This window comes from Leptonychotes weddellii, chromosome 1 (assembly GCF_054177405.1).
Source record: "Leptonychotes weddellii isolate Sample4059 chromosome 1, ASM5417740v2, whole genome shotgun sequence".
NCBI classification, from domain to species: domain Eukaryota; kingdom Metazoa; phylum Chordata; class Mammalia; order Carnivora; family Phocidae; genus Leptonychotes; species Leptonychotes weddellii.
Window position 1 is genome coordinate 110997712 of NC_138369.1, and position 13526 is coordinate 111011237.

The 13526-nt window shown below is 34.5% G+C and overlaps 1 protein-coding gene across 1 annotated transcript in view; it reads left to right on the forward strand.

Annotated features, from left to right (window-relative positions):
* NAALADL2 (N-acetylated alpha-linked acidic dipeptidase like 2) overlaps window positions 1-13526 on the forward strand; it is a 1010672-nt gene that overhangs the window by 314731 nt on the left and 682415 nt on the right. Inside the window, exon 3 of the mRNA XM_081813090.1 lies at window positions 13325-13450. Within this exon, the coding sequence (XP_081669216.1) occupies window positions 13325-13450 (126 nt within the window). The remainder of the gene's footprint in view (window positions 1-13324; window positions 13451-13526) is intronic.

A 13526-nucleotide genomic window follows, 5' to 3' on the forward strand; every position in this document is an offset into this window, starting at 1 on the left:
TAAAAATTAATAGAATACTTAACAAGAGAAATGGACTTTGAATTTATGGGGAGGGGTGGCTAAAGAAATAACTTTTAAAGTCAGATTAAATATCAGATACATCATTATCAAAAGAAAAACACTAAAAATAAATTTTGAGTTCTGAGAATATAAAAACAAAATGTAGACAACAAAATGAGTAAAGATTAAATATATGTGATAGGAGGTTTAATATATATGAAATATTAACCTTTTCTCAAAAATATGTGAGAAATGTAGTAAATATTTCAACCAATATATACATAAAGGCCATGAACAGACAATTCACAAAAAAGGAAATAAAAAAAAGCATATGGACGTCTTCAACCTGGTTGATAATCAAACAAATGGAAATTACAACAGCTAGAAAGTCTCATTTTTCATATATCTTTTTTATTTTTTAAGTTTTTAAAATTCCAGTATAGTTAACATAGTGTTATATTAGTTTCAGGTGTACAATATAATGATTCAACAGTTCTATATATTACTCAGTGCTCATAATGGTAAGTGTACTCATTAATCCCCATCACCTATTTAACCCATTCCCCCCACCCACTTCCCATCAGTTTGTTCCCTATAGTTAAGAGTCTGTTTCTTGGTTTGTCTCTCCTTCTCTCTCCCTCCCTCTCTCTCTCTTTTTTCCCTTTGCTTGTCTGTTTTATTTTTTAAATTCTGCATTTAAGTGAAATCATATGGTATTTGTTTTTTTCTGACTGACTTATTTCCCTTACCATTATACTCTATAGCTTCATCCCTGTTGTTGCAAATGGCAAGATTTTATTTTTGATGGCTGAGTATTATTCCTATATATATATATATAATATGCGCACACACACACATATACATACATACCACATCTTCTTTATCTATTCATCTATCAGTGGACACTTGGATTGCTTCTATAATTTGGCTATTGTAAGCAATGCTGCTATAAACATCGGGGTGCATATCCCTTTGATTAGTGTTTTTGTATTTTTTGGGTAAATACCCAGTAGTACAATTACTGGATCTTAAGGTAGTTCTATTTTTAACTTTTTTTTTTTTAAGATTTTATTTTTAAGTAATCTCTATACCCAAAATGGGGCTTGAACTCACAACCCCAAGATCAAGAGTTTTATGCTTTCCTGTCTGAGCCAGCCAGGTGCCCCTATTTTTAGCTTTTTGAAGAACCTCCATACTGTTTTCCACATTGGCTGCACCAATTTGCACTCCTACCAAGAGTGCATGAGGATTCCTATTTCTCTACATCCTTTCCAACACTTACTGTTTCTTGTTTTGTTGATTTTAGCCATTCTGACAGGTGCGAGGTGATATCTCATTGTGGTTTTGATTTGCATTTCCCTGATGATGAGTGATGTTGAGCATCTTTTCATGTGTCTGTTTTACCCCCTGGGTGTCTTCTTTGGAGAAATGTCTATTCATGTCTTCTGCCTATTTTTTAATTAAATTATTTCTTTGGGGGGATGTTGAGTTATATAAGTTCTTTATATATTTTGGATACTAACTCTTTATCAGAGATGTCACTTGCAAATATATTTTCCCATTCAGTAGATTCCCTTTTCATTTTATTATTTCCTTCACCGTTCAGAAGCTTTTAATTTTGATGAAATACCAATAGTTTATTTTTGCTTTTGTTTCCCTGGTCTCAGGAAAGCTATCTGGAAAAGATTGCTATGGTCAGTGTCGGAGAAATTATTGCCAATGCTCTCTTCTGGGATTTTTATAGTGTCATGTCTCACATTTAGGCTCTTAGTCCATTTTGAGTTTATCTTTGTGTATGGTGTAAGCCAGTGGTCCAGTGCCATTCTTTTGCATGTAGCTGTCCAGTTCTCCCAACACCATTTGTTGAAGAGATTCTTTCCCGTTGCATGTTCTTGCCTCCTTTGTTTTTGTTTTGTTTTAAAGATTTTATTTATTTATTTGTCAGAGAGCACAAACAGGGGGGAGCGGCCGGCAGAGGGAGAAGTAGGCTCCCTGCTGAGCAAGGAGCCAAATGTAGGACTCAATCCCAGGTCCCTGGGATCGTGACCTGAACCTAAGGCAGATGCTTAACTGACTGAGCCACCCAGGCATCCTTTGCCTCCTATGTTAAAGGTTAATTAACCATATAATTGTGGATTTATTCCTGGGCTTTCTGTTCTATTATATTTATCTTATGTGTCTATATTTGTGCCAGTACCATACTGTTTTTATTATTACAGCTTTGTATTATAACTTGAAACTTGGAATTCTGATACCTCCATCTTAGTTTTTCTTTTTCAAGATTGTTTGGCTATTCGAGATCTTCTTTGGTTCCACACGAATTTTAGGATTTTTTGTTCTAGTTCTGTGAAAAATGTTGTTGGTATTTTGATAGGAATTGCATTAAATCTGTAGATTGCTTTGGGTAATGTGAACATTTTAACATTTGTTTTTCCAATCCATGAGCAGGGAATATCTTTCTAATTGTTTGTGTTATCTTCAATATTTTTAATTGGTGTTTTATAGTTTTCAGAGTACAGGTCTTTCACTTCCTTGGTTAAGTTTATTCCTAGGTATTTTACTGTTTTTGGTGTGATTGTAAATGCGATTGCTTTCCTACTTTCTGTTGCTTCATTATTCGTATATAAAAATTCAGTTGATTTCTGTATATTGATTTTGTATCCTGCAAACTTACTGAATTCATTTATCAGTTCTAGTAGTGTTTTTGGTGGAGTCTTTAGGGTTGTGTATATATAGTAGTATGTAATCTGCAAATAGTAAAAAATTTACTTTTTACTTACCAATTTGGATGCCTTTTATTTCTTCCTCTTGTCTGATAGCTGTGGTTAGGACTTCCAGTACTATGTTAAATAATAGTGGTGAGAGTGGACATCTACTGTGTTAGGAGAAACACTAATTTTTTCACCACTGAGTGTGATGTTAACTGTGGGTTTTTCATATATGGCTTTTATTATTTTGAGAATGTTTTCTCTAACCCTAAATTGTTGAGGGTTTTTATGATGAATGGATGTTCTACTTTGCCAAATGCTTTTTCTGAATCTGTTGAAATGATCATATGTTTTTTATCCCTTCTTTTATTGATGTGATATATCACATTGATTGACTTGAGAATATTGAATCATCCTTGCATCTCACATGTAAATCCCACTTGATTGTGGTGAATGTTTTTTTTTAATATATTGTTGTGTTCAGTTTGCTAGTATTTTGTTGAGGATTTTTGTATCTATGTTCATCAGAGATGTTGGCCTGTAGTTTCCCTTTTTTTTTTTTTTTTTTTGTAGTGTCTTTATCTGGTTTTGGTATTGGAGTAATGTTGGCTTCATAGAATGAAGCTTATAACAGCTTTTGCTGCATCTCAAAGATTTTGGGCCGTTGTGTTTTCATTTTTATTTGTCTCCCTGTATTTTTTAATTTCCTCTTTGCTTTCTTGGTTGATACATTCATTGTTTAGTGACATGGTATTGAACCTCCATGTATTTGTGTGTTTTCCAAATTTTTTTCTTGTGGTTGATTTCTAGTTTCATAGCACTGTGGTCATAAAAGATGCGTAGTAAGACTTCGATCTATTTAAATTTGTTGAGACTTGTTTTGTGGCCTGGTATGTGAACTATTCTGGAGAATGTCCCATGTGCACTTGGAAAGAATGTGTATTCTGCTGTTTTAGGATGGAATGTTCTGAATATATCTATTAGATCCGTCTGGTCCAATGTGCTATTCAAAGCCACTGTTTCTTTGTTGATTTTCTGTTTAATGATCCATACATTGATATAAGTTGGGTGTTGACATCCCCTACTATTATTGTATTACTATTGATTATTTTCTGTATGTTTGTTGCTAGCTGCTTTATGTATTTGGGTGCTCCCATGTTCAGTACAAAAATATTTACAATTGTTATATCTTGTTGGATTGTACCATTTATGATTATATAGTGTCCTTTTTTTTGTTCAGCCTTTTTTTTTTAGTCTATTTTGTCCAATATAAATATTGCTACTCCAGCTTTCTTTTTATTCCATTTGCATGATACATGTTTCTCCATCTCGTCACTTTTAGTCTGCATGGGTCTTTAGGTCTGAAATGAGTCTTTTGTAGACAGCACATAGATGGTCCTTGCTTTTTTTTTTTTTATCCTTTCTGCCACCATATGTCATTTAATTGAAACATTTTGTCCATTTACATTGAAAAAAATTATTGGTATCTGTGTATTTATTGCCATTTTTTACTTGTTTTATGTTGTTTCTCTAGTTCCTCTCTGTTCCTTTCTTCTCTTGATTTCTAATGATTAGTTGGTTTTCTTTAGCAAAATACTTGGATTCCTTACTCTTCACTTTTTGCATATCTATTACTATTTTTTTATTTTTGGTTGCCATTTGGTTTATATATGACATCTTTTGCATATAGCAGCATATATTATGTTGGTGGTTGCTTAAATTTTGAACCCATTCTTTACTCCTCTCCCTTCTACATTTCAGATATTTGGTATCATATTTTACTTTCTTTTATTTTATGCTTCTCTTGACTGCTTTTTTTTCAGATACACTTAATTTTTTGCTTTTGTACTTCCTATTTTTCTTACTCTCTTTTTTCCTCCCACTCATATAGTACCCCTTACATTTCTTGTAGGGCTGGTTTAGTAGTCATGATTTTTTTTTTTTTAAGATTTTTTTTCTTTATTTGTCAGAGAGAGAGAGAGAGCACACAAGCAGGTGGAGCAGAGGGAGAGGGAGAAGCAGGCTTGCAACTGAGCAAGGAGCTGGATGCAGGACTTGATCCCAGGATCGTGACCTGAGCCAAAGGCAGACGCTTAACCACCTGAGCCACCCAGGCATCCCTGGTCATGAATTCTTTTAACTTTTGTTTGTCTGGGAAACTTTTTATCTCTCCTTCTATTCTGAATGATAGCCTTGCTGGATAGAGTATTCTTGACTGCACATTTTTCCCTTTCAGCACTTTGAATATGTCATGCCACTCTCTTCTGGCCTGCAAAGTTTTTGCTGAAAAATCAGCTGATAGACTAATGGGGTTTCCTTTGTATATAACTGTCTTTTTTTTTTTCCTCTTGCAACCTTTAAAATTCTTTATCACTATTTATTGCCATTTTAATTACTATGTGTCTTGGTATGGACCTCCTTTGGTTGAATTTGTTGGGGGAATCTCTGTGCCTTCTAAATCTGGATCTCTCTTTCCCTCCCCAGGAAGTTTTCAGCTATTATTTCTTCAAATGCATTTCTGCCTGCCCCCCCCTTCTCTCTCTTTTCCTTCTGGTATCCCTATAATGCAGATGTTATTATGCTTGATGGTGTTGCTGAGTTCTCTAAGTCTTTTCTCATTATGCAGTATTTCTATGTCTTTCACCTGTTCAGCCTGTTTGCCTTCCAGGACTCTATCCTTCAGATCACCCTGATACATTCCTTTGCTTCCTGTAGCCTACTATTTATTCCATGTATTGTATTTTTAATTTCATTTGTTGAATTCATCGTCTCTGATATGTTATTTTTTATCTCTTTGTTAAGTGTCTCACTGATGCCCTCCACTCTTTTCTCAAGTTCATTGAGTATCTTTATGATCATTACTTTAAATTCTCTATCAAGCATATTACTTATTTCTGTTTTGCTTCAATCTCCTGCTATGACTTTGTCCTGTTCTTTTATTTGTGACATATATCTCTGTCTCCTCATTTTGTCTACCCCTCTGTCTGTTTCTCTGTGTTAGGAAAGTCATCTACATATTCTGCTCTTGAAAGTAGTGGCTTTAGGGCGCCTGGATGGCTCAGTTGGTTAAGCGACTGCCTTTGGCTCAGGTCATGATCCTGGGGTCCTGGGATCAGGTCCCACATCGGGCTCCCCCTGCTCTGTGGGGAGCCTGCTTCTCCCTCTGCCTTTGCCTGCCACTCCCCCTGCTTGTGCTCTCTCTCTCTGTCAAATAAATAAATAAAATCTTAAAAAAAGAAAGAAAGAAAGAAAGTAGTGTCTTTATGAAAAAGAGATCCTGTAATGCTCTGTGGTGCAGTATCCCCTGTTCACCAGAACCTATAGCTTCGGGGAGTCTCCTCTGTGTTTTGCTTGCACCCTGCTGTTGTGTCTGAATTGCTTTTCTTTTCAGTCTAGTCTTCTGCAGTGACTCTGCCTGTTGAGCTCTGTGTTTGCTCTCTGTAATATTAGTGGGACCCAGACAGGCCAGCTCTGAGGGGGCTTACTTGAGGGGAACTTGGGGTCAAGGCAGCAGTTTTAGCAAAATTTGCACTGAGCTGCTGGTTTTAGGCCAGATCCCCCAAAGCAGGCACATGGTGGAGCTGGGGGTATGGTGTATTTGTGCTGAGCTCAGGGCCCAGGCCTGCAGACTTAGAGAAAGTGAGTCCTTAGGAGAACTTATTGGCATGGTGCAGTGCTAGCAGTTTAGGTAGCAAGTATCTGTGCAGTGCATCTCCCACAGGTGGCCCTGTGTTTATGCTGCAGGGCAGGGGAGGATAATGGCATCTGCCAACTCCTTTACTCCCAGAGAAGTCCCCTAATATGTTCCAAAATCCATTTAACAGATATCTCTTCTGTTGCCTCAGGCATTGTGCAAACTGCCACTTCCATGTTATCTCACTGCTGTCTCTTTAAGGGCAAGAACCCAGCTATCACTTGCCCTCCAGGCTCACTTACTGCTGAACCAGCTGACATTTCAGCTCCAGGTTCCAAGTCTACCTGGTTACACAAACGCATGGAATGCAGCCCCTCTGGTTTTCAAAGCCAAATATTATAGGAATTTGTCTTCCCATGTGGGCTTCCTGGTGTGATGGACCATTTTTCTCCCCTCTATGCACCTGCAGCTTCCACCATACTGTGGGGAGCTCCCCACCACATTTTCTACTCTTCCTAACCTCCAATGTACCTTCTCTACATTTAGTTACGGAGTTTGTTCTGCCAATCTTCAGATCACTCTCCAGTTATTTACATAGATGTGAGTGATATCTAGTTGTAAACATGGGACAATGTGAATTTAGGGTCCTCATACTCTGCCATCTTTCCAAGCTCCTGCTCATTTATCATATTTTTTAAGAGAGCAAAAAATTGTAAAACCTAATACTGGCAAGAGTATGTTGGCATATTTTGCTGATGAAGTATAACCAGAAGAATCTTTTCCTAAAAGTTTGTAAACCATAAATTTAAGTCATGTTGATGACTTAAAAATCTTGTACTTTCTGTCTCAATAATTTCACTTCTGAGGATCTTAATATAATAATCCTAAGGTATTGTGAAACTTTGTGAGTATATGGTCATTATTATGTTATATGTTAGAAAAAAATAAAGGTAATGGATAATTAGGTCATAATTTATTCACTTTTTACTTGCTGGAATACTATTTAATTATTAAATTGGCCAGGAAATAAACACACACCTATACACATCCACATATTACGTACACAAATAATCACATATACATATATATGATTATGTAAGTATAAACATCAGGATTCAAATAGGGTATGTACTCTATGCTTACATTTACATGAAATATTTATGTGAAAAAAAGACTAGGAGGAGATAAATTAGAAAGTATTACTTCTTAGGTATTCAATAGGCAGTTGGTGCATATTTCTAATTTTTTTGTTTTTCCTGAAATTTTGTAGTCTGGTTATATTCTAATTTTTAGATAAATTTAATAAAAAAAGAAAAAGAATAAAGGGAGGGAGAGAAGGAGGGTGGAAGAAAGAACTAAGGTTTATTCCAATAAACATAATTTTTATTGGATTAAGTGAATTTAAGATGCTATACTAATGAATAGTTTAAAGAAGGCAAAGAGGGTTGTCGGTGATTGTTAACTTTGCTCTGAAACACAAGATTAAAAGTTCCTTTTATTTTCTCATGAGAAAGGATAGTTCTGCTTCTATGTATCTTTCCCCTTTGTATTTCTAATGAAGAAATATGTCTGTGTGTAGCAGTAGAGCTCTAACATTAAAAATATGTAGGCATCAGAGGTATCAAAGAACTATATGGAAAAAAAATATAGTGATTTGGCTATTACTCCAAATCATCTATTTCTTTTAGTTTGTGGCATTTTCTGGAATTTGTAAGTCTAGTAATCTACCCTAGCTTTCCACTTCTGAAGGTATCCTCGCAAATGAATTCAGCTTTTCTGACAGCTCCCCAAATCTATGGTCCTTAAGCCCATATGAATTAGCACTAAAAATGTGTATAATTTTGGAGTAAAATAAGGTTATATACTCAAAATTTAATATACAGGTTTTTCACTTACTAGTATCCTTTAGTTTCTTAATACATCAAAAATTACAGGTTTGCCTGACACATGGGCACAACCCAAGACTGCATCTGAAAATTGTTTTGTGAGTTTCACAGGCGGGAATTTTGTGATAACTAGAAGGGAAATATGTCGCACACAGTTAGGGTTAACATTTTAAAAAGTTCAGCAAATTTCAAAAAGACATTTGAAAAGTATACTAATACATTTAAAAAATTAGTATTATTTGTCCAGTAAACATTTAAGGTGTTTCTTGACTGATCTCTCTCTCTCTGTATATATCTGTTGATGACTCTGAATAAATAACCTAAATTTTATGTTTCTCAGCATTCTCATCTGTAAATTGATAATAATAATAGTATGTAACTGTATTTTATTAAGGGCATTTTATAAGATAATACGCATAAAGTGCTTAGAAGAGTTTCTGGCAAATAAAAGGGCTATATAAATGTTCACTGATGTTATCATTATTATTTTTGATTGCCAGAATATGTTGCCTTTTTTAGTAAATCTTACATTTTGGAAGTTTTCTGTGTAATGGCCAAAGCCACTTTTCTTTTTTTCTTTTTTATTTCTTTTTTATTTTTTTTAAGATTTTATTTTTACTTATTTGTCAGAGAGAGAGACAGAACACAAGCAGGGGGAGAGGCAGGCAGAGGGAGAAGCCAGGCTCCCCGCCAAGCAAGGAGCCCGATGTGGGACTCGATCCTAGGACCCTGGGATCATGACCTGAGCCGAAGGCAGCAGCTTAACCGACTGAGCCACCCAGGAGCCCCAAAGCCACTTTTCAAGATAGAATAATACATTTCAATGTAAATTATACCTTGTATTTTAATAAAAAAGAATATCATATTATCTGATTTTATTCTCATAATTAGATATTAAATCAGAAAAATAAATCTATTATTCATGGTTATACAGTTAGTAAATGGCATGTCTGGGATTTAAGTTCTAATTTCAACATTGCTTCCCAGATAGTCCACTGTGACTTTTTTGTCTGAATTTACTATTTAATTGATCATTTAAATATATAATTTTACAAAAATAAAATTCTAAATAATTCTGGAAGCAGAGGACTCATAGAAGCAGCTGAATGTTTTTACTTGAAATCAGTATATCCAACTGTGTTTAAAAAGTGAAACCAATTTGATAATTTTATTTATTTAAATCTATAATCTCATGCTTGATACAATGGCCAGGAGTTGAAAGTATCAGTTGTGAAAATGTAAAGTATCAAAGTATATCTTAGAAGTGATGGTATTCAGACTTACCAATCATGTGGCAAATAATAAGTATCAGGGACTGTAATTTCAGATAATTTGGAGAATTTTCAACCATTCCCAAACTATATGTGTGATGAATTATCTGAGCTATACTGCTTGATAGAGCTTCTCAGAAATACATGAGCCCTGTTTCTATAGTACCCTAGTAGCAATGGGAGAATGTGGTTAGGAAGCCTAAAACTCACCCTCTAACTAAAAGACACAGAGGTTACCAGCCATCAAGTGGGCTTTGGGATATACGTTTTATTAATGGCTGTGTTCTAGTAATCTTTTCTCTAATACAGACACACTGTCTTCAGACAAACTACCTTGGAGAATATAGCTTTGATATAAAACCGAATGGCATCACCTATTCCAAGTTCATTTTTAGGCCTTGGGATCTCTTGGGGAAGAAAATCTGAGTCTATTAAGTAGATCCTGAATGGTTATGTGGCCAGATACAAAGTCCAAGTCCTGCCTGGCATACACAGTTCCAGGCAAATCAGAAAGGCAAAATGCTAGAGGATGTGGGTGGTGAGAGTGAGTGATTTGGTATACTTATATCTGTAATCATCATTATGGAAATGGGCCAGTGATTACAGACAGATCTAAGAGGATAGACATTTTAGCACACAGAAGCATGGACTTTACACTGTGATGTATATACAACCATATGTAGACCAGAACAAAAACTAGAGGGTAGAAAACTAGAGAACAGGAGACTAGAAATGTTCACTCAAATGATCCTCTATTCTGGAAAGGAAATGGATATCTGAGAAGATGGTAATACAGGTGGTCTCTAAAACATTGCCTCTCAAACCACAATATAGCCATGACTCACTTGGAATCTAGTTTAAATGTTGATTCTGATTCAGTAGGTCCTGGGATTCTGCTTAGGTGATGCTGATGCTTTTAGCCTGTGGACCACTCTTTGTATAGCATGGCTATAAGAGAAATGTCTGAACCTCTTTTGGAGCCTCTTTCAAATATTTTTTGGAAAAGTGAGATATTAGATATCAAAAGAGATATATAGAATAATCTAATATCTATGTGTGTCTTTTGATCTATATAATTTCACTCATTGAGCTTCCATTTAATCATCTTTAAAACAAATGACAATTCTTAAATTGTTTTGTCGTAGAGCAGTTTAGAGATAATGTATCCATAAAATACTCAGAACAGATCCTGGCTTGTTGTAAGTGCTCCCCACCTAATAGTAGCTACTAGTGTAATTATTACATAAAAGAAAAGGGGAGTTCAACTACAGTATGTTGATACTGATCATTTGAATTCAGATTTAAAAATAACAAAAATGAAAGAATCTCATGACTAAAGATATACATAAAATAGTAGCAGGGCATATGGGAATCAAGTGAATATAATATTAGGTTGCATTAATACATGTTAAATATCTATATTAAGGAAAATACTAGAGAGTCATGTCTGGACTTTCCAAGGAGTTATTGTAAACTTAAAAGATACTTACCTGTCAGTTAATAAGTTGGATTTGGAGATACCATGGTCAACTCCAAGCTTATTATTCTTATTCTGGTATGTTGACAGATGGAGTATACCCAGAGGGGGGCAACACTGGTGGCAATTCATCCAAAAGGCATTTCAGGTGAAAAATGTTAAACAAACAAAGCAAAACAAAAACACAAAATAAAACAAAAACTTGCATAGAAATAAGAAAGTTGGAGAGCAGGTGGGTGGGATAGAATGGAGAACCCTATCAAATGGATAAAGAAATAGTCTTACCTCTATCTTATTTCTAGTGGTAAAACTGAAACTAACAGAAATTATAGGTTGGCAGATTTATGCATAATATAAAAGCTATTTCTAATTGCTCATGTTTCCCAAAAAGGAATCTGTTTACTCAAAAGTTAAATCCCTATTGTAGAATGTGAAAGCAAATGCTTCATACCTTCTCTGCAGGGATGTTTTAGACCAGGCTTCTGCTAAAACTGCACAGTTGGGCTAGGCCCTTCAACCCTAAATTCTAACTCTGAATTCTAGTATTCTAATACAGTAGATATTTGCCAAAAAATAATCAAGAAATACTCCCTAATTCGTTTGATAGGCATTGACAAAAATGATTGTTTCCTTAAACTTCTTTAATTATTTAATAGTAATGAGAACTCAATAATCTGTAGTGTTCTAAAGTTTTTTAAATACTTGTTTGCATATTATCTCACTTAATCTACCATTTGAAATTCATTAATTTTAATTTTTATTTCCAAACTTTCTTGTTTACTTCTTCCAATTTATCTATTTACAACTTTATAAAATTTGAGATGAAAATATACAATGTTCACATTTTGGCATTGATTTTATTTTTTTTTTTTGGCATTGATTTTAGAATCTTGCTGACATTTTGACTGATTTTTCTTTCCCTAAAATATAGTGGAAACTCTTTTACTCAATTTTTTCACTGCTGGCATTTGTTGATTTATTGAAAAAGTCATTTTAAGTGAGAAATCTTTAAAAATGGCACATACATACCTAAATTTTATATCTATGTATCAATCTATATGAATCAGTGCACATTTATTTACTAATATTTGGGGTCCATTGATTGGATTTCCACATATCCTATCTTCCTTGCATTAGTCACATTCAAATGATTTGCAGTTTTGTTAATTTCATAGTGAGACGTAACTCAAGAAAATTATGAAGCAATCAGAATGAAAAATGCTTCTGGATCCCCCTCCCCATTTTCGCTAACTACTACTGGGTATCAGTTAGGAATACTTCAATTGCAAATAGTCAAACAACTCTTCCTATGGCTTACGTAAATTTCCTCCTCCTCTCTTCCTTCCCTCTATCCATCTTTCCTTTCTTTCCTTCATTCATTCCTTCTTTTCTTTGTCTTATTGTAAAAGAAGTCTGGAGGTAAGTGATGGGTGACATTAGGGTAATCAAATTCTCTCAACTTCTCCTGGCCTTGCCCTTATGATCAGTCACAAATGGGTGTCACAGTTCCCAGCATTAGGATCATGTTCTAGAGACATCTGCCCTCTTTATGAGGAAAGCAAATTTTTCTCACTTGCCACCAATTTATGAATGTATATGTCTCATTGGCCAGAACGGTGCCAGATGACTACATCAATTTGAGTATTTTAGCTGGCTCCAACTCTATGAAGTCTCAGAATGGAAAAGGTCTGGGAATGGGTGCTAAGTTAGCAAAGCAGTAATATCTGTTGATCCTATCTTTTACTAACATGTCTTTTCTGACTTTTTATAAAGGTCTTGACCTAATTTTCATAGATTCGATTACTTCTTTTTGTACTCATATTTTATTAGTATTTGTAGAAATTAAATTGCATAATTATAATATTATATACAATGGCAAATAATTGTTTTGAGAATAAATACAAATTGATTTTGACAAACATATAACTCACTATAAGATCAGAAGTGCATGGATATATTGCAAAATCACTACTAGCTGGAATAGTGCATTGTTTCCTGAAAATCAGTTGAATATATTTTAGAGGGAAATTCATAGGTAATCCAGAAATGGGATTAAGTGGTGGCTGGCTAAAAAGGTTAAAAAAGTTAAAATGATCATTGCTAGAGTAATTTTTCATCATCATCAATATCACATAATTATATATATATATGTTTAATATGTATATAGAGAGGCTTAATACCCTTTTGAAACTACAGGGAGTATAATATATAATTTTTAAAAAAATGTACATTGTACAATCCCTAATTTAAATCCAGTCTTTTAGAGCAATACAAAATAGATAATTCCACTTATCTGTGAGCTTTTCAAGGTGCTAGCCTGTATCTTACTTGATTTGTATCTGTAATAGGCAGCATATATCCGGTACATGAAAAATTCTCACTACAAATTTCATTGAATGAAGATGATGATGATGATGATGATGATGATGACGAAGATGTTAGAATACCATATTGGGTGATATGGAACCAACTTAGTAAGAATTTCAAATAATTTATTCTTATCAATTTCATGTTTGTAAGTTCTGTGTATGTTTGAGTGAAGCAGTTACC